The sequence below is a fragment of the Mustelus asterias genome, chromosome 2, assembly GCF_964213995.1.
Source record: "Mustelus asterias chromosome 2, sMusAst1.hap1.1, whole genome shotgun sequence".
Classification (NCBI taxonomy): domain Eukaryota; kingdom Metazoa; phylum Chordata; class Chondrichthyes; order Carcharhiniformes; family Triakidae; genus Mustelus; species Mustelus asterias.
In genome coordinates this window covers 40,197,666-40,219,902 of record NC_135802.1, presented here as the reverse complement: position 1 = coordinate 40,219,902, position 22,237 = coordinate 40,197,666, and the positions used below count along the sequence as shown (strand labels likewise).

Genomic DNA, 22,237 nt, shown 5'->3' with positions numbered 1-22,237 from the left:
TATGTCCTGTCTCTTTTCTTGAGTAAAATATGCTGTTATTGAGTGAGCCTGGGGCAGGTAAGCAGCAATGTAGCCTGTCTATGTAGACCAGTGTTGCAGGTGGGGAACCATCTGATTGGTTAGAACATGTGTCAGTCATTGTTCGGCAACGCCCGGTGACGTCACACAAAGGGCGTGGCTTCCGCCGGTGGGCGGGGAAAGAGCTGGTGGTGTCGTAAATTGTGAGGTTTTGTTTGTTGGGAGGGAGTGTCGTAAATTACGGGGCTGGGGGTGGGGTGGGGGGGAGGTGATTTGTTTTATTATTTTGGGAGGCGGGTTTGGCGACGCGGATAGTGCGAGCTGCCATGGAGGAGGACATCCTGACCACCCTGAAGATCTTAATAATCGGCGAGAGCGGTGTCGGCAAGTCCAGGTGAGGCAGCGCCGAGTTCCTGCTGCTTCCCGGGGAAGGGGAGGCAGGTTCCTGGACTTGGCTTTCTGCGGCCTCGCTGGTTGTAGGCCCCGGCCTCCCTGACGCAGCACAACAGCCTCCTGTATCTGCCCCATTGGGTTGAACCTGTCACCTCTTCAGATGGCTCTCCCTGAACAATAGTAATAACTATAGTGCCGTTTCTGCATTGCAGATACCAGCTCGTTTCCCTCACAATGCAGGGCGATGATAGTCCTCATGTTTCCAAATCTCTACATCAAACCCTAATAATTTTAACCTCCGGATCTTCAACCTACCCCAATCTTAAATCCGAATAACAGTGTTGATAGTTCATATATCTTCAACCCTGAACATTTTAATCCCTTAATAACACTTATCTTCTATCCCATCCCTAACATAACACTAACAATCCCAATATTTCCATATACACTTAACCCTAATCTCGAATTCTAGCCATTTAAAATGCAGCACTAATGAGCCTAGCACTTTAATCTGGAATCCATATTGTATGCTGCACTGGGGAGGAGTGTGGTGGTTACCTAATGGCACTATACTGGGTGGATGGGTGGGGAGACACTGCACTGCAGGGAGGTGTGGTTACCTTGTGATCAAGAGTAAAGTTTATTATAGCCTTGTTTTGAACTGTCCAGGTGGACTATATGAATTTTAACATGCCTTTTTTAAATTCCTACATTGATCATGTGGTGGGAGCACCAGGTTTTGAATGTTTATGGAGATGTGATGATTTTGATGTGGACTTTATTTGTGTAACCTTTACCTCAGGTTATTGAATTGTAAGTTAATGCAAACACATGGACCCATTGATATGCAGTCACAAACCATTGCACCAATAATCAAATCTCTTATTTTTGGAGTATGTTGGATTAATTAACTGTATAGAGTACGAATAATAATTGACCTGGTACATCTCTAAATTTAATCTGGTATAGTTTGCTGCTTACACTGATTTGAAGAATTTGCCATCCACCATTTTGAATTTCACATACACTGTTGACATAGAATCTATTGCTATTTTAGACTTGCGATGACTTCAGTGAAGTAACATAATGGAGGAAGAAGAAAATAACATTTTCAAATGCAGTTTTTATTTTACACCTCCCATTGTATAAAAAAGGAAAGGGGACCTAAAGTCTCTGCCTCCGGCACAGAGTTCGACCCTGTAGCTCAGAAGGGTAGGGAGAGGAGGAGAAAGGCAGTAGTGATAGGGGACTCTATAGTGAGGGGGTCGGACAGGCGATTCTGTGGACACGGTCAAGAAACTCGGATGGTAGTTTGCCTCCCTGGTGCCAGGATCCAGGATGTTTCTGATCGCGTCCAAGATATCCTGAAGTGGGAGGGAGAAGAGCCAGAGGTCGTGGTACATATTGGTACCAATGACATAGGTAGGAAAAGGGAAGAGGTCCTGAAAGGAGAATATAGGGAGTTGGGAAGGGAGTTGAGAAGAAGGACCGCAAAGGTAGTAATCTCGGGATTACTGCCTGTGCCACGCGACAGTGAGAGTAGGAATGGAATGAGGCGGAGGATAAATGCATGGCTGAGGGATTGGAGCAGGGGGCAGGGATTCAGGTTTCTGGATCATTGGGACCTCTTTTGGGGCAGGTGTGATCTGTACAATAAGGACTGGTTGCACTTGAATCCCGGGGGGACCAATATCCTGGCGGAGAGGTTTGCTAAGGCTACTGGGGAGAGTTTAAACTAGAATGGTTGGGGGGTGGGAATCAAATTGAAGTGACTGGGAGAGAGGAGGTTAGCTCACAAATAGAGAAAGCTTGTCAACAGTGTGAGAGGGAGGATAGGCAGGTGATAGAGAAGGGAGCGCTCAGACCGAAGGTTTGAGATGTGTCTATTTTAACACAAGGAGTGTTGTGAACAAAGTGGATGAACTTAGAATGTGGATCACTACTTGGAAATATGATGTGGCCATTACAGAGACTTGGATGACTCGGGGACAGGACTGGTTACTTCAAGTGCCGGGTTTCAGATGTTTCAGAAGGGACAGGGAGGGAGGCAAAAGAGGTGGGGGGAGTGCACTGTTGATCAGAGATAGTGTCACGGCTTCAGAAAAGATGGACACCATGGAGGGATTGTCTACGGGTGGAGGTTAGGAACAGGAAGGGGTCAATAACTTAACTGGGTGTTTTCTATAGGCCGCCCAATAGTAACAGGGATGTTGAGGAGCAGATAGGGAAACAGATCCTGGAAAGGTGTAATAATAACAGTTGTCGTGATGGGAGATTTTAATTTCCCAAATATTAGAACATAGAAAAAAATACAGCACAAACAGGCCCTTCGGCCCACAAGTTGTGCCTATCATGTCCCTACCTACCTAGGCTTATATATAGGCTTACCTATAACCCTCAATCCTATTAAGTCCCATGTACTCATCCAGAAGTCTCTTAAAAGACCCTATCGAGTTTGCCTCCACCACCACTGACGGCAGCCGATTCCACTCACCCACCACCCTCTCAGTGAAAAACTTACCCCTGACATCTCCTCTGTACCTACTCCCCAGCACCTTAAACCTCTGTCCTCTCGTAGCAGCCATTTCAGCCCTGGGAAAAAGCCTCCAAGAATCCACCCGATCTATACCTCTCAACATCTTGTACACCTCTATCAGGTCACCTCTTATCCTTCGTCTCTCCAAGGGGAAAAGACCGAGCTCCTTCAACCTATCCTCATAAGGCATGCCAACCAGTCCAGGCAATATCCTTGTAACTCTTCTCTGCACCCTTTCAATCATTTCCACATCCCTCCTGTAATGAGGTGACCAGAACTGAGCACAGTACTCCAAGTGGGGTCTGACGAGGGTCTTATAAAGCTGCATCATTACCTCCCGACTCCTAAACTCAATCCCTCGATTGATGAAGGCCAGCACACCATATGCCTTCTTAACCACCTCCTCTACCTGCGAGGCCGATTTAAGAGTCCTATGGACCCGGACCCCAAGGTCCTTCTGATCCTCCACACTGCTAAGAGTCTTACCCTTGATATTATACTCCTTCATCCCATTTGACCTGCCAAAATGGACCACTACACATTTATCCGGGTTGAAGTCCATCTGCCATTTCTCCGCCCAGTCTTGCATCCTATCTATGTCACGCTGCAGCTTCTGACATCCCTCCAACCTATCCACAACACCACCAACCTTTGTGTCGTCGGCAAACTTACCAACCCATCCCTCCACTTCCTCATCCAGGTCATTTATGAAAATGACAAACAGCAAGGGTCCCAGAACAGATCCCTGGGGCACTCCACTGGTGACCAACCTCCATTCAGAAAAAAACCCATCTACAACCACTCTCTGCCTTCTGCAGGCAAGCCAGTTCTGGATCCACAAGGCAACAGCCCCTTGGATCCCATGTCCTCTCACTTTTTCGAGAAGTCTTGCATGGGGGACCTAATCGAACACCTTACTGAAGTCCATGTAAACCACATCTACCGCTTTTCCTCCATCAATGTGTTTAGTCACATTTTCAAAGAACTCCACCAGGCTCGTAAGGCACGATTTGCCTTTGCCAAAGCCGTGCTGACTACTTTTGAGCACACTAAACTTCTCTAAATGTTCATAAATCCTGTCCCTCAGGATCTTCTCCATCAATTTACCAACCACTGAAGTTAGACTCACCGGTCGGTAATTTCCTGGGCTATTCCTATTCCCTTTCTTGAATATAGGAACCACATCCGCAATCCTCTGGAACCTCTCCTGTCTCCATCGACGACGCAAAGATCATCGCCGGAGGCTCTGCAATCTCTTCCCTCGCCTCCCACAATAACCTGGGGTACATCCCATCCAGTCCCGGCGACTTATCTATCTTGATGCTATTCAAAATTTCCAACACGTCCTCTTTCTTAATGTCCACATACTCAATCTTTTCAGTCCGCCTGATTGGAATCTCCCTAGAGTAAGGGGTGTAGATGGGGAGGAGTTTGTTAGGTGTGTTCAGGAGGGTTTCTTGACGCAGTATGTAGATAAGCCTACAAGCAGAGAGGCTGTACTTGATTTGGTATTGGGAAATGAACCTGGGCAGGTGTCAGATCTCTCAGTGGGAGAGCATTTTGGCGATAGTGATCATAATTCTATCTCCTTTACAATAGCATTGGAGAGAGATAGGATCAGACAAGTTAGAAAAGTGTTTAATTGGCGTAAGGGGAATTATGAGGCTATCAGGCAGGAAATTGGAGGCTTAAATTGGAAAGCGGTTTTCTCAGGGAAATGTACGGAAGAAATGTGGCAAATTTTCAGGGAATATTTGTCTAGAGTTCTGCATAACAACGTTCCAATGAGACCGGGAAGTTATGGTAGGTTACAGGAACCGTGGTGTACAAAGGCTGTAATGAATCTAGCCAAGAAGAAAAGAAAAGCTTACAAAAGGTTCAGGGAGCTAGGTAATGTTAGAGATCTTGAAGAGTATACGGCTAATAGGAAGGGTCTTAAGGAAATTAGGAGAGCCAGAAGGGCTCATGAGAAGGCCTTGGCAGGCAGGATTAAGGAAAACCCCAAGCATTCTACAAGTATGTGAAGAGCAAGAGGATAAGACGTGAAAGAATAGGACCTATCAAGTGTGACGGTGGGAAAGTTTGTATGGAACCGGAAGAAATAGCAGAGGTACTTAATGAATACTTTACTTCAGTATTCACTATGGAAAAGAATCTTGGTGGTTGTAGTGCAGACTTGCAGCGGACTGAAAAGCTTGAGCATGTAGATATTAAGAAAGAGGATGTGTTGGAGCTTTTGAAAAGCATCAAGTTAGATAAGTCGCCGGGACTGGATGAGATGTACCCCAATCTACTGTGGAAGGCGAGGGAGGAGATTCCTGAGCCTCTGGCGATGATCTTTGCATCATCAATGGAGACGGGAGAGGTTCTGGAGGATTGCGGATGTTGTTCCTTTATTCAAGAAAGGGAGTAGAGATAGCCCTGGAAATTATAGACCAGTGAGTCTAAGCTCAGTGGTTGGTAAGTTGATGGAGAAGATCCTGAGAGGCAGGATTTATGAACATTTGGAGAGGTATAATATGATTAAGAATAGTTGGCATAGCTTTGTCAAAGGCAGATCGTGCGTATTGAGCCTGATTGAATTTTTTGAGGATGTGACTAAACACATTGATGAAGGAAGAGCAGTAGATGTAGTATATATGGACTTTAGCAAGGCATTTGATAAGGTGCCCCATGCAAGGCTTGTTGAGAAAATAAGGGGGCATGGGATCCAAGGGGATATTGCTTTGTGGATCCAGAACTGGCTTGCCCACAGAAGGCAAAGAGTGGTTATAGATGGGTCATATTCTGCATGGAGGTCGGTCACCAGTGGAGTGCCCCAGGGATCTGTTCTGGGACCCTTACTCTGTGATTTTTATAAATGACCTGGATGAGGAAGTGGAGGGATGGGTTGGTAAGTTTGCTGATGACACAAAGGTTGGAGATGTTGGAGGGATGTCAGAAGTTGCAGCGAGACATTGATAGGATGCAAGACTGGGTGGAGAAGTGGCAGATGGAGTTCAACCCAGATAAGTGTGAGGTGGTTCATTTTGGCAGATCAAATAGGATGGTGGAATATAATAATCGTAGGACTCTTGGCAGAGTGGAAGATCAGAAGGATCTTGGGGTCCGAGTTCATAGGACGCTCAAAGCAGCGTCGTGAGATAATGTTGCAGCTATATAAGACCCTGGTCAGACCACACATGGAGTACTGTGCTCAGTTCAGGTCGCCTCATTACAGGAAGGATGTGGAAGCCATAGAAAGGGTGCAGAGGAGATTTACAAGGATGTTGCCCGGGTTGGGGAGCATGCCTTATGAGGATAGGTTGAGTGAGCTCGGCCTTTTCTCCTTGGAGAGACGAAGGATGAGGGGTGACCTGATAGAGGTGTATAAGATGTTGAGAGGTATTGATCGAGTGGATAGTCAGAGGCTTTTTCCCAGGGCTGAAATGGTTGCCACAAGAGAACACGGGTTTAAGGTGCTGGGGAGTAGGTACAGAGGAGATGTCAGGGGTAAGTTTTTCACTCGGAGGGTGGTGGGTGCGTGGAATGGGCTGCCAGCAACGGTGGTGGAGGCGGATTCAATAAGGTCTTTTCAGAGACTTTTAGATAAGTACATGGAACTTAGTAAGCTAGAGGGTTATAGGTAAGCCTAGTAATCGCTAAAGTAGGAACATGTTCGGCACAACCTTTTAGGCTGAAGGGCCTGTATTGTGCTGTAGTTTTTCTATGTTTCTATGTTTCTTTTAAAGTGTGTATTGGTCTCTTGGAGAGTGCGACGAGGGAATTAATGATAGGAAACTATGGAATGGCAGAGACTTTGAATAAATATTTTGTATCTGTTGTCATAGTAGAAGACAAAAAAGACATCACAAAGTAGGAGAAAAGCAGGGAGCAAAAGGAAGTGAGAAACATATCAGCCATGATCGAGCGGAGCAGACTCAATGGGCTGAATGGCCTAATTCTGCTCCTATTTATGGTCTTAAAATAATTATGACCAATTAGGAAAACTAATGGGATTAAAAGCTGTCAAGTCCCCCAAACTGATGGCGTACATTCTAGGGTCTTATCAGAAATGGCTGCAGAGATAATAGTTGCATTGTTTGTAATTTTCCAAAAATTCTGTAGATTCTGGAAAGGTCCCAGCAGACTCAAATTACAAATGTAACACTACTGTTAAAGAGAGGGAGACAGGATACTATAGGACAGTTATCCTAACACCTGTATTTGGGAAATTGCTATCATTTATTAAGAAGGTAGTGGCAGGTTATTTAGAAAATTGTAATACAATCAGGCAGTCTTGTGAAGGAGGATTCATGTTTGACAAGTTTAAGAGTTCTTTGAAGATGTAACAAGCAGGGTGGATAAGCCGGTGCCAGTAGATATAGTGTATTTCCGAAATGTTCTGTAATATGCCATGTGGTGGTAAAGATTAACGTTGATAGAAAATTGGCTAGTGAATACAAAACAGTTGGAATAAACTGATTATTTTCAGGCTGGCAAACTGTAGCTAATGGAATGCTTCAGGGATCAGTGCTGGACCCTCAACTATTTATGATCTATGTTGATATCTTAGTTGAAGGAACAAACTGTTGTAGCCAAATTTGCTGGTATACAAGTAGAAAAGCAAGTTGTGAGGAGGATGCAAGTCATCCGCAAAAGGATGTAGATAGATAAATGAGTTGGCAGAAATTTGGCAGATGAAGTAATATGTGGGTGAATGTGAAGTCGTCAACTTCGACAGGAAGAATAAGAAGCAAAAGATAGCATCTGCAGCATGTTACAGTACGGAGGGATCTAGGTATCCCTGTACATGAATCTGAAGGTTGGCTGGCAGAGCAATTAATTAGGAAGGCAAATTAATTGCCGGCCTCAACTACTCGGCAGAAGGAGTATAAAAGTAGGGAAGTACTGCTGCAACTGTACAGCACATTGGTGAGGCTGCACCTAGAGTAGTGTGTACTGTTGTCTCTTTACTTGGTAGCTTTAGATGGCTCCAACATCCATCATTATGAAGTGCTTCGAAAGGTTAGTCATGGCACAAATCAATTCCAGCCCCCAGGACTACCTGGATCCACCACATTTTGCCTACCGCCGGAAAAGGTCCACAGCAGACGCCATCTCCCTGCTCTGCACTCAACCCTGGAACACCTAGATAACAAAGACTCCCATTTATTGACAACAGCTCAGCCTTCAACACCATTTTTCCTACAAAACTCATCTCCAAACTCCGTGGGCCTGGGCCTTGGCTCCTCCTTTTGCGACTGGATCCTGAACTTCCTAACCCACAGACCACAATCAGTAAGGATAGACAACAACACCTCCTCCACAGTCATCCTCAACACCGGTGCCCCACAAGGCTGCATTCTCAGCCCCCCACTATACTCCTTATACACCTATGATTATGTGGCCAAATTCCCCTCCTTGATTTTCAAGTTTGCTGACGACACCACTATAGTGGGTCGGAGCTCAAACAATGACGAGACAGAGTACAGGAATGAGATAGAGGATCTGGTGAACTGGTGTGGTGACAATAATCTCCCTCAATGTCAACAAAACAAAGGAGATTGTCATCAACTTCAGGAAGCGCAGTGGAGAACATGTCCCTGTCTACGTCAACGGGGACAAAGTAGAAGTGGTTGAAAGCGTCAAGTTTTTAGGTGTCCAGATCACAAACATCCTGTCCTGGTCCCCCCATGCCGACACTATAGTTAAGAAAGCCCACCAACGCCTTTACTTTCTCAGGAGACTAAGGAAATTTGCCATCAGCTATGGCAACTTTTACAGATGCACCATAGAAAGCATTCTTTCTGATTGAATCACAGCTTCCTGTGAAACAACAGGTTCCTCCTCGGCCCAAGACCTCAAGAAACTACAAAAGGTCGTGAATGTAGCCCAGTCCATCACGCAAACCAGCCTCCCATCTATTGACTCTGTCTACACTTCCCGCTGCCTCAGCAAAGCAGCCAGCATAATCAAGGACCCCACGCACCCCGGACATTCTCTCTTCTACCTTCTTCTGTGGGGAAAACAAAAGTCTGAAGTCGCGTACCAATCGATTCAAGAACAGCTTCTTCCCTGCTGCCATCAGACTTTTGAATGGACTTGCCTTACATTAAGTTGATCTTTCTCTACACCCTAGCTATGACTGTAATACATTCTGCACTCTCATTTCCTTCTCTATGTACAATATAGCACGCAAGAAACAATACTTTTCACTGTATACTAATACATGTGACAAATCAAATCAAAAATCTTTTCCGAGAAGGTTCAGTGGACTGATGCTTGGGATGAAGATGTTTTTTTGAGGAAAGATTAGACCTATATTTATTGGAGTTTAGAAGAATGAAAGGTGAGCTTATTGAAACACACAAGATTCTGAGGCAGCTTGCCAGGGTAGATGCTAAGATGGTGTTTCTCCTCATCCCAGAATCTAGAACTAGGGGGTGCAATTTAAAGGTAAGAAGGACTCCTGTATGGATCAAAGCCTGTCTAATTCAGCCGTAAATATATTGAGTGACCCAGCCTCCACTGCTGTTGTAGGTAAAAATACCTGTGAGACTAGTCGTAGGTCAAAATGCAGTGTTTATTTTCACAATTGTGGGAGAGGTCCGATTCCTAACATGGTCTCAGGCCTCTCCCCGAATATGAGTTAAGATCAAACATTTATACATCCTGGGTCCCGCCCCTAATTACATCCCCAATTCTCCAGGATGTCTGTCACTGTTCGTTATCCATTGTGGGATCCTTGCTGCATCGGCGGTTTCTTCCTTTGTGTAGTCCGTGTAATCGTGGCAATCTCCAAGGCCGCGACTGTCTCCGTTCTACCACTCTGCGGTGACGCACATCTGCGGCCCGCCCAGCCAACACATAAGGTCACAGGTTTACACAAACAAGTTAACTGGCATACAAGGGTACAGGGCCGACAGAACACTCTGTATCGATGAGAATGAATGGTATATAATGAATATATATAAATCTATTAGTATATGATCATAGAAGGCATGTATATAAGCTCCACTATGTTAAACAAAGGCACATGAAAATGGAGTCTGTTTGCTAGCTCAGTTAACCACATTCTTGAGCACAATTGGCTGTGTCTCATCTGGTCTGGATGCACGAAAACAATGAATTCTAACGAAAACAATGAATTCTACAGTACTTCTCACGAATCTCTTAAGCATTGAGACTCACCTCTGTAATACTTAAGTGTTACAAGGTTCATTAACCCATTCCCATCTTCACTGCTTACTAGGGAAGAGAACTCTAAAGACCAGAGATGTCTGAGAGAAAACAATTCTCCTAATATCTGCCTTAAATGACTCCAGTCCCCTTATCATATTGTCATAAGAGTACCATGATATTACTGGTTTTATTGAACTAAGAAAAGATCTTCCTATTAAATCATAGCAATAGTATTAATGAAATTACGCAGTTTGCTGACCACTGAAATGAGTTCTTGATAGCTGACTTAAAGCAGGGAAAGAGTTAACTTTTGATAGATATGCTTTTCAACCCTTTGTAAAATCGGAGTTTTGTCCCATGACTTGACATTTCTTATATTTTCAGTTTGCTACTACGGTTTACAGATGATACCTTTGACCCAGAGCTTGCTGCAACAATTGGTAAGTTTCTCCTGCATAGCTTAACAATAATTGGCTGTTTTTGTGAATGAGATTATTGAAATCATTGTGCTTACAGAGAAAGCTGATGGTGTTTAATGAATTTGCCCACATTATAAATAGGGTTTTAACTAAACATGAATGAAGCTAATTAAGATTACTGCTGCTAGGAATATAGCAATTTTATCATAAAATTATTTCTAACTTAGTTTTATTTGTACTAATCTAGCTGCAGTCAACACTGGAGAAATGGAATACCTCTCCATTTTTAGTATATTGTTTAATTTTGTGCTACTAAATAGGTTGAGTGCAGAGTAAAGCTCCAACTATTTGCTAAACTAACAAAAAAAACCCTACTAATATTTCCCAAATTAGCTATCTTTAGAATTTCACTGGCACCAATGGAAAATGTTATTCAATTTATGGTTAGTTTGGCCATGTTTCAAAATGTCACCTTTTTTAAAGATGAGGTGAAATAACATTCTGAAAAGGGAGGTGGTGAAGCCATGATAAACACCTTAGCTTAAAGACTTGCCCAGGTGATCTGATTACCATGGGGAGAAAAACTCTCAAACAGAAGCTCACTGAAGTATCAGGTGACAATCTTAACATATTTCAGCAGTATCTCTCAGAAAAGGGACAGGTGGTATGTAAGACCCAGAATGACAACAAAATCTACTGTGGAGCAGAGAAAACTGTTTTGTGTTAACAACCAAGCAGGATGCTTGTGAGTCTGTTTTCTGTTCAGATGAAAGCAAACTGAACGGACAGAGGTCTTGAAGATTTAAGGAATAGAGATTCACCATGGTGAGCCATATGCATGGTAGTCTGATCGGTTGAGTGGAGCAATTGTCAGAGGGCACTGGACGTTTCAGCCTGACATGGTGGGGAGAAGTGAACCTGTTGGAGAGCCAGGAAAGACTCTGGGACAGTTCCTTTTATTGCCCGAAATCTGCCAGTAATCCGGTGAAAGAGTTCTGTAAAACACATCTTGGTTGCGAAAGAACCTTTTCTTTGTAATAGTTGCCTGTTAATTAACCTGTAGTCTATAATGATTTTAATTTGTTACAGTAAATGTGAAATGCTGTCCTTTGGTTCTTTTCAGTGGTTACTGGGAAAATCCATCTCTTCTAAAAGGTTATCAGTCTCTGGATCCTAACAATGCGGAAGCTATGAACCAATCTCCTTCAGCTTGCCAATCTCGACCAAACTTGCCTCCATTATAGTTCCTGTTTTCCCCAACCTTCCATACTCAGGCTGGGAGAGACAGGAGCTGTGCAGCGTGCCCTTGGTAGGGTCAGTGCAGAGTATCTGGGGTGCAGCGAGGTTAGTCACTTCCCCTGTTTAGGAGCTGAGAGGAGGCGGAGGGTGGGTCTGGGGATTTAAATTGTTATTCTGGAGTTGGGGATTTTTTTGTCTTCTAACTCTTTCAGAGTAACTTTCAGAATAGCTATCAGGATAAAACTGGCAGAACCATCCAAGGCTAGCGATTTAAATCGCTTCTGTCGGATGCTTCCCAGCGCAACTGTCCGGAGGAATTTAGCACTTCTGAACAATTCTTCTAAACCCTTACGTGGGAATGCGTTGGAGGGATTCCCTATTGCATCATTGGGGTACCCCCAAATGTGACGCTGGGGAACCCGGAAGTTATGGCCCAGTTGTTTTTAAGATCCTAGCCATCACTTAAAATTACTTCCATGTCCTTGCTTTCGCAAACCTCAGCAATGGCCTCTTAAGTTTTATGTTTCATATTTCTCTTTTAAATATGATCTTTAACATATTGTCATACTGTCTGGCTGCTTTTCCCCTGCCCTGCACTCAAATTCCATTTTAAAAACTTGCCTCTTGCTACATCTCTCACCATCTTCAAACCGTATCGTTATATCTTCACTCACTCTCCCTTATCTGCTCCCAACTTTCACTTGGCATGCAATTTTCTCCTTTTTCCCCCCCTCCATTCTGTCAAAATCCTGATGTGAAACAATCTTGAATGCATGTTATTGTAGCATAGAATCACACTACTGCTTTGAAAATAAGTTGTTGAATTGCCTTGAAACTAACAGTGCAGCTGCATACTAAGGCTAGTAAATGAAGCAACAAACCTCGAGCACAATTGATGCAGTGCCAAACCTATCCTTTCGCGTCTGGAACTTTGACCCAGACTGAAGGAATTAATTTCTCTCTGGCTGCAGGGATCATAAGTGAAAAAAGTCTGCAATCTCATCCCAGTTACCAGTATGCGTGATTCCATTGTACCTGTGGTTTATTTTTGAATAACACTGTCAATTTCATTTTGACCATAAAAATTACTGACATGATGAGCAAACAAAAATACAGTAGTACAGTTTGGATGCTTTTCTGGTTTGTGGTTGAAGTTCTTTAGAATTTTTTTTTAAACCTTACTTTATCCAAATTAGGAATGTTTTAATATTGAAAAAAAATCCATGAAGTGTTCCATTTCCAGCTTTTAACTTCCCTGATGTATTGAGCACAGCAAAGTAGCACTATGTTTCCAAATAAGCTTCATGTCTGGAGTACTGGTCCAACAGATCATTCTGGCCCTGATAATTCTATGCAGTACCTCACTTTTGTATGAGCTAATCTTCCCCCTGCCAGAAACTGGTCCAACTCTTGCTTGAAGATATTCAGTGTGTTGAGGTCTACCACAGCCTGCTCCAGAGGTCCACTATTCTTTGGGGAAAGAATGACCTGATATTTCAAACTGTGCCAACTATTGCAAGAAAACTAGTAACAAAGCGTAGGGATGTTGGATTCTGTGATGTTATCAGCCAGATGTTGTCCGACACTTGTCTGCACTACCTTTCAGATATGCCACAGCATTTATGGGAATGCTGTTATTGGAAAGGAAAAGGAAACCAGTACCATCACTATTTCAGCAGCTGTCAAAACAGTGGCTGCTTCATTACCAGATGTTTGGCTGCACTTTGGCTTTCCTCTGTCTTTTTATTTTTTCCTACTACATCTTGGTCTGCTATGACAAAGGCTGCTAATGAGATGAACTGCATTTTCATAATTCCAAAGGTTTTAATAATTTGTATCCTTTGATTTGCCATTCTTGTTTAATTGTTTCTATCTCAAAACTTCAAGCACAATCTTTGCTCCCACTTCCCGTATCTATTTGCCACTTGTTTAACCGCCACCCTGAGTTTATGATAATGAGATGGTCTCAAAACATTGGGTGCAGGTAGGACATTTATTTATATCTGTAAAATCTACTTCCAATCATTTGGTTGTAAACTGCCTCAACCTGAAAAATGTAGGTTAAAGACACTTATTTTGGATTCATATTTGCATCTCCAATCTGAGCTCTTGTGCATCACTAACTTTAATCGTTCCAACATTGGCGCCATGCCTTCAACTGCTGAGGCTGTAACCTCTGGGATTCCCTCCCTAAACCTCTCAGCCTTTCTACCTGCAAGGCACTCTTTTTTAATACGCTACCTCTAAGAATCTTAACCAGACAAAATTTGTAGGGCTATGGGGAAAGTATAGGGGCGTGGAACTAATTGGTAGCTCCTTCAGGCAATTATGATAGTCTGAATGGCCTGAGCTGTAAGGTGCCAGGTTTCTATTCAGTTCACTTTCATATCTTTGAATGCTAAAGGTGGGAAAATAATTCAGAAGACTGGGATTGATCATGGAATCAGTTGGACGTCAAAATTGGGCAGCTGTTTCAGAATTCTTCCAGAAGTTTTATAGATTAGGAATTGATACATGTATGGTTTTTTACAGGTGTTGACTTCAAAGTGAAAACAATTGCGGTTGATGGAAATAAAGCAAAACTTGCAATATGGGTGAGTAAAAGAATTGAACAAGGGATGTCTTTTAGATTGCACTATATTTGAATACTGATAGGCATCTGAAGTTCTGAAGAATACTGCAAGAATGAACTAGGTAACTTATTTTCCCTTCATTCAAGCTGCTTGATCCTTTAGTAACTCTTTCAATCATGTGACTTCTGTAATCTATATAATGGTCCTAATTCATTTTTGTACTCTTATATGGACAAATCTTTAATCCGAGCCTCCGTCTGCCACCTTGCAGTGATGTAAGGTAAAATAGCACTATTTCAAGGTGAGAAGGGGAGTTATTCCTGCTGCCCAGTTCAGTATGTAACCCTCAATCAGGATCATGAGAAAATAGTATCTGGTCATTGTCACATTGCTGTATGAAAGAGCTTACCGTGCAAAAATTGACTGTCACGTCCCTTACATTGCAACTGTAATGACGCACATTGACTGACTATAAGGCACTTTGGGACTTTGATATAGCACCATCGTGCAAGGTGCTATACAAATGCAAGTCTTTTAGTTCTACTTAACTTATGAGGAAATTGATCTCAACTCTGTTCAGTATTAGCTGGCCTGTCAGTATAGCTGACTCCTTTCCTGGAACTGGTCTCAATTCAGTAATAGCCTGAATGCTTCTCTCCTATCATGTCTCCAGATACCTTCCATTTGCTTCTCCAATCAGGCTGTTCATGTATTGACAGTTGTGTGGTGTGATTGGTGATCTGGAAATTACTAATATTGAGATCCTGTTTTTTGGTCTATGATTTAATCCTAGAATTGCTTTTGCAGGAGCCTGAGGTCTGTGCTGCCCCCCGGCATCAAATCTGACTTGGCTTTCAGCTGGTTTCTTCTCTCTTGCCATGTGCACCTTCACTTTCACTCTTGCATCCCTTTATCTTAGTACATCTGAGGCAACTTACCCTTTTGGATTCATGTTGACAAGTTATGGAGGTATTCCTCTTGCTGGTAAATGTCTCACTTTCATTATATTCCTCTACTGTCTTTCACTGATTAATTACCTTTTTCATGGAGCCAGGACATTGCTTAGATCTAAATATGGTACAATTACTTGATGTACTGTAAGCTTATATGTCAGAAGTTATTGCATAGTATTTGCAGCACATAAATGGGTTGTTTCGCAATGTGTCGGTGTTTATGCAACACCATCTCGCCCAACTTCATCTAACCCCTATCAACATATCCTTTTCCATATTATTTGTGGTTATCTAGCTTGCCTTAATTACAGCATAAGAAAAGCAAAATAATGTGGACACTGAAAACCCGAAATGAAGTAGAAAATGCTGGAAAAACTCAGCAGGTATGGCAGGATCTGTGGAGAGAGAAACAAAGTTAATGTTTTGAGTCCATTATGACTTTGGTGTTTTTCCTGCACTTTATATCCCTTAAATATAGTTATGGCAAGTGCCTCAACTATTCCATGTGGCAGTGAGTTCTACATTCTAGCCTCTCTGGGTGAAGAAGTTTCTCCTTGCTTCCTATTGGATTTAATGGTGACTATCTTACATTAATGGCCCCTAGTTCTTTAGCTCCCTGCAAGTGGAATCATCACATCCACATTATTAAACCCTCTTAAAGTTTAACATTTTTTACCAAGGCATCCCTTGGTCTTCTCTGTTCAAGAGAAAAGATTTCCAGCCTGTTGAAACTTTCCCAATAGGTATAATCTTTGTTTGGTATTGTTCTAGTAAATCTTATTTCCACCTTTATCAGTGTCTTTATATCATTTTTACAATATGGAGACCAAAACTGTGCACAATATTCCAAGTGTGGTCTAGCCAAAGTTCTATACAAATTTAACATAACATCTCTGCTTCTCTGAAATGAACCACAGTCCTTTGCTTTCTGTACCCCTCAAATCCCTAAATCCCATTTAGGGAATTAAGCCATTATGGTATTCTGCATTTCCTTCTGTTTTTGTTTCAATGGATGAGACTCTGTTTGTAATCTTTAAACGCCCAATCATGTTACCCTGTTGAGAGACCTACACTTGGACAATGTATTTCCCAAACCCCTCCCTCCACCCCACTACCATCACCTTATCTGAAACTGCCTTCTGAAGTTTGTCAAGCTCAGTAACTGTTCTGTCACATGCAAAATTTAATGTGTAGAAGTCAAAACAATTGTGATACTCTTCAGAGCCATTCTGAACTTTAGACAAAAAGAAAATCAACTCTGCTACAATGGTACCTGTAGATGGGGGTTTCCTCTCAAGGCTATGTATTTGCTCAGACTTAAGCTAAATACAAAGACTCAAAATGCTGATGTCGAAGACGTGACTTTATTTAACCAAACGATCGAATGGGAGAATGATATGAGGAAGCCCTGCATTTGAGGTATAGAATGCGGGCAGCCAGGTATTAGTCTGAAGAACAATATCCCTATGAAGGCAATTATACATTCCCAAAATCATATTGCCCACCTTTCTGGTGGGCATTATCCAATAAACATTAATATAAATCAGTCAGTAATCATCCTGTCATTAACTCCAGCCAGTAACAATATACATCATGAGTTAATGGGGATTTCATTTGTTATTAAATTACGGATGTTACCTCCCTTCTGTTGCCCAGCAATATGGGATGCTGGACAGTGAAATGGAAGAATGATTCCCACTGAATTGAACCCATGTGATTCTCATCTGACCCTGAGAAATTCTTTGTCCCCAAGCCACCTGCATTATCTCTGAGTTGTATGACCCTATTCATAAGGCTAGCATTGGTAGCCATCTTGTTCCTGACCACTGCTGATAGCATTACTGCTTTCAGTGAATTTGTTCCTTTCCTCTTCTACCAGGGCCTGCTGTATTTTGTCACTGACTGAAGTTTCACAAAATTTCAAAACACATCCATCTTGTAAATTCATTGTAGCAGAGAAATATTTGTAAATCATACAGAGCTGTATGATTAACAGGCTGGCTTACGTTTCCATAGCCCAAGATCATTCATTCTAAAGTTAGTATCGTGTTAGTGTTCTTAAATCTATGGTTATGCGTTAATTAGCCCCCCCTACACTAGTACCAAAACCAGGCACTCGAGTGCAATCTAAATAAATAAAACTTGAAATCTATTTCGTCCCATTATCCTTGCCTTATTTTGACTCTTTTACCAATGCTTTCAACTCCATGCTTGAAAGAAAAATGATTGCCCAGTAATTTGAAAAAAGGAAGAATTTTCACTTCAAATTAATGCCAGTTGTGCCAGTCACTGACCAAGGCCAGCGTAAGAATTTGAAAATAGCTCTGCAAGTAACTCCAGGAGAAAAGCACGCTGATTGCAGAGACATGGAGCAGAATCTTGTGTTCTCTGCCCTGGTGAGTTTGGTGTTGGGATGCCCCTACCACCATTTTGCATCTACCCTGACCAAGTCCTTTGCGGGAAGGCCCTGGATGTCAATTGAGGTCTTTAAGAGGGCAATTAATGCCCACTTAAGGGCCTCATCCCACCACCTCTGGTATTAACCCAGCAGATGGGGTGCTTGCCAGATGGGGAGCACGACAAGCAAAGCTTGTTGGGTTTAGGGAGCAGTGGGTGTCCTTTGCTCAAAGATACAGTGCCTCATTGAGGGACCCAGCTTCAGGAAGGGGGCGACCCACTAAGAAGCATCTCCCACTGCTCTTTCTTTGACACCTCCCTCCCAACCACAATCTTGATGATTCCCAACTTGCCATCTCCTTCATGCAATTACAAACGTGTGCCTGGGTCCCTCCTTGATCCGAGTCATTGAGCGAGTGCAGTAACAGCAGCCACCACTGCTTCATGGGTGCGGCTGATGTATATAGAGGAGTTGCCAGCAGCTCATGGCATGGGGCTTCTGCACTGATCCAGGGGAAGTTAACCAGATGGCCTGTTAAGTGTCAGCACAAGATGTGGCAAACCTTCCCAAAAAGAGGTAATGTGGTGGTCTAGTTGACTCTCCTGCTGGCGGCTGAGACCCCGGTCACTGTTGCAAGATTCAGCCCATAATGACTAACCAGAAATAACTTCCAATTAAGAATAGTTTGAATATTGAAATTACTGCACTGCACACCTGAAATGCTGTGATTACCTGAATTTTTGCAGGGGCAAACACCATTGGGATCTAGTGATTTTTGTGGAAATGTACATTTCCGCTTTCTCCATGGCTTTTTGAATCTGACACCAAATCAAGGGGCTGTCTTGTTGTGCAGCAGTAGTGATGTCAGCAGGTAGGCAACCAAACCTACCGGGCAGAAACATCTCCCAATGCTTTTTGGGTGACAGTGGCTAGCACTGCTGTCTCTCAGCGCCAGGGACCTGGGTTCGGTTCCTTGCTTGGATCACTGTCTGTGCGGAGTCTGCGTGGGTTTCCTCCCACAGTCCAAAAGACTTGCTGGTTAGGTGCATAGGCCCATGCCAAAATTCTCCCTCCGTGTACCTGAACAGGCGCTAGAGTGTAGCGACTAGGGGATTTTTACAGTAACTTCGTTGCAGTGTCAATGTAAGCCTACTTGTGTCACAAATAAATAAACTTTAAGCATTCACCCAAAGCAAGCCAGGAAACTAAAGACACCTAAAAGGCTCAATTTTCAATTTGATTTAAAGATAGCAAAATAAATGTATGACTTAAAAGATAGAAACTTTTTATTTTTTTTTAAATAGTTTTTTAATACCTGTGGAATTTTTGAGCATGGTTTGACATTCCACAAATATACAAGTAGCTTTTCAGGACCAGTAAGGCTGTTCAGCAGTAATTATGAAGTTAGTTTGCCATTTATAAAAATCAAATCATGCCGCAGTCAACATACTAACTTTTTGCAGGATTTTCAGAATTTGGCCAACAAAGTTAGCGTTGGAGTTCTCATCAGTTCAGGATTACAAGGCAGATGGCAGAGTTTGTTAGCCTCTACACCAAGTCCCATGGAGAAGAGTAGATTTGCAGATAGCAACTTCTGGATTTGTTTTGAGTAACCATTTAAACTGCAGGGAATTGATTTTTTTTTCTTAAGTGAGTTTCTCTCTTTCAGACTGTTGTGTCTCTGATCCTTCAGTGTTTTTCCAATGCTTATTCTTTAGTGTATGTCTATCAGTCTTTTACAACATCCTTCAAATTCTTAACAATACGTTATTAAAATTAATCATTAGGAATGAACTTGGGGATTAGCTACTTGAAAATAGCATTTAACATATTATTATAAAAGACGAAATCCTGACTGCCCAACCTGCATGAACTTGATGGTGCCCCTATTGTTGCTCCACTAAGGTCAGGTATTACTAGTGCTGCTATTTTGGATCGCTACTTACAAATACCTCAGCCAGTTCAGGAGCAAATACTTACCATAAACCATGGGGAATATATTTGGACCTGGGACTTTCCCTGCCTGCATTAAGTCTATTGGACATTGTCCAGTGAAAAAGCAGCATTCAACAAATATCAATTGGCATCTTTCAAATCACTTAAAAATAATAATTTATGACTGTTGTAACACCTGATATAGATTAACCTAGATCAAAATTGAATTACTAAAATTCCAGAGAGATTGCCTTGGATTCAGTAGTAGCTTGATCATCCTTGAGCATCAGGGGAAAGTAGCCCAACTTGGATTTTTTTTACATAATACATGTGCCAGAAAATATTTTGCCTCGTCTATGTGCTCACAATAATTAATATTGTGAACTGAATGGATACCCTGTTATAGTCAGGAGAGCATCCACTTCATCTGAGCCTGTAATTCAGTAATATAAACTCTTGATGACTCCAGCTGCTTTTCCTCCAAAAAATTTTTTGGGAGGCCAAGGCTTTCAATTTCTTTCTGGAGATGTAATATTGCCTCTAATAACTATCTTGGCTACTTCGCATAGGAGGGCTGGCAAAAGTCCTTTTCTTGTGGTTATTCTCCAAGAACATGGCAATTTGATTTGTAACCTGAAACAAGAATCTGGTCATCCAGCAGGGAGCTGTTGAAGCATGACTTCAGCACGCTGGCAGAACACCTATAGCAAGGGTAAAGGGCACAGTGTTCTGATCATAAGGTTGACCTAGTTTCACATCTTGGATTACTACAAACTGGGAAAAATGGATGGACTGGGAGTGGTTGAATCAGAAGCATGAGTAAGTGCTGACTTAAAAATGAAATTTGTCAGATTGTACGTTTCTACTAAGCTTGCATCTGGCCAGCTGTGTTAAAGGTCTTGTATCTTTTGCAAAGGGTACATTATACTGATTGGTAAGTTATATACTGCAAGATTGAGGATGCAATTAAAATCTCTTTCAGGTACAGGGCTGATCCTAGGGGAAAAAAAGCATTGCTAAAAGTTTAATATTTAAGCATAAATACTAGCAGCATGATTGATTGTTTAGTTTTTCTGGGCAGATTGCATAAACCTTTTTCAGGCAATGCCCTCCCAGAGCAATTGCTACTTATAAATGGTAAATTGCGCTCCTACATGTATTTAAAATTGACAAGTAATAACCTGGGCAAGATTTAAAATAAACCAACAGTTGCTTCATGGTTTTGTCCAGTTTGAAATATTTTTGGTGCGTTTGGAATTGTGATTAAATGTTGGCAAGTATGGAGTTTTGAAAATTCACTTTCGTCAATAGTAAGAAAATGTCAACAGCAACTTGCCACATTTCTTGGAGACACACATCGGTTTTTTAAAAACTTGTTCACGAAGTGGGCATGATCCCCGGCTCCATGGATCCGCATCGGATATGGATTGCACTTCTTCCAGATTGTTTGCTGTATTTAAGCTCACCAAAAAATTGGGATGACGTAAATTCACCACTGGAGGATCAGGGAGCACAATGATTTTACATTTGGCACTCGTTGCTAAATGTTACTGTTGTGATGAATTCTGGGTCCGTGTTTTTAACACTTGAACGGATATGTCTCAAACTATTGAGATTTCATTAAAGAGCTTTTCTTCAGTTCGTTGAAGGTTAAGGTTGCTGAGGTTTGAGATGATACTGATTCATTTTCCTCTCTGAAGAAATGTCTGTACAGAAAAATAATCATTCTGAAGTTTTATTTTGTTGGATGTAACGATGGCGAAAAGTGTGAGCAGGATGCATGATTGGTTTTCCTCTTTTTCTGCCAATTTTCCCCTTCCCAATGTTCTCTGAACATATTGACTATTGTATAGTTCCACTAATACCTTACCCTTCAGCCAGGATAAACGTAGTTCAGTCCTGAACTTTGCATGCTAAACTATAAATAATTTTAATGCTCAATGTGGTTTGTTGTGAACCCTGAAATCACTTCTGTATGTAAACGTGAACTTCTAAGCTTAATCAACTGAAACAGCAATTTTCTATAATTCATTAAATCTTTTTGGCACAAATTGTAACTTTTTCTTGTCTTGTGCTTTTGCTGATGTCTTTATTGAGTTAGACAAGCCCATACAAAATCATTTGTGTTCAGCAGTAAAAATTCACATCTGTAAACGCTCTCATGAATGCAAAAAAAAAGGTGGTTGTTGATGTATCTGCTGCAAAATTTTGAAGTAGCAAGAAATGGAAATAATGCCAATACAGTGCTACTCAGGTTTAGTGTTCATTGTTATAAAATATTACAACTCGTACATCGAAAACTGCTCAGCTGAATATTGAAATTCAACTTATCATGCATGAATTTGTGTTTGGACTCTTTAATGGCTTCTAAAGAGCTGCATCAGTTGTGGTATTAAATAACGACCCAGTTTTAAAAAATTATTTGTGTCTTCACCATGCAACATGTGAAATCTTTTTTAAAAACAGTCTCGAGGTGAAAAGGGAATCCTAGAAATTGTGTGGTCTGAGAGAAAATCCATAAAAAACTTCTGAAAATAGAAATTTAGTGTGAAATTTAATGTGCCCTAAAAATTCGATGAAACATTATGGTTCTCCACCCACTCCGCGAC

At 42.0% G+C, this 22,237-nt stretch overlaps 2 protein-coding genes across 3 annotated transcripts in view; one reads left to right on the top strand and one right to left on the bottom strand.

Annotated features, from left to right (window-relative positions):
* Nucleotides 1-223: 223 nt before the first annotated feature.
* The window catches only part of rab18a (RAB18A, member RAS oncogene family), a 38,104-nt gene continuing 16,090 nt past the window's right edge, over nt 224-22,237 (top strand). Inside the window, exons 1-3 of the mRNA XM_078233871.1 lie at nt 224-412; nt 10,496-10,551; nt 14,302-14,363. Coding sequence (XP_078089997.1) covers nt 345-412; nt 10,496-10,551; nt 14,302-14,363 — 186 coding nt within the window. The 5' untranslated portion in view covers nt 224-344. The remainder of the gene's footprint in view (nt 413-10,495; nt 10,552-14,301; nt 14,364-22,237) is intronic.
* mkxa (mohawk homeobox a) overlaps nt 9,454-22,237 on the bottom strand; it is a 134,186-nt gene continuing 121,402 nt past the window's right edge. For both annotated transcript variants that reach the window (XM_078233853.1, XM_078233860.1), the window contains exon 6: nt 9,454-9,861. In XM_078233853.1, the coding sequence (XP_078089979.1) occupies nt 9,824-9,861 (38 nt within the window). In that variant the 3' untranslated portion in view covers nt 9,454-9,823. The remainder of the gene's footprint in view (nt 9,862-22,237) is intronic.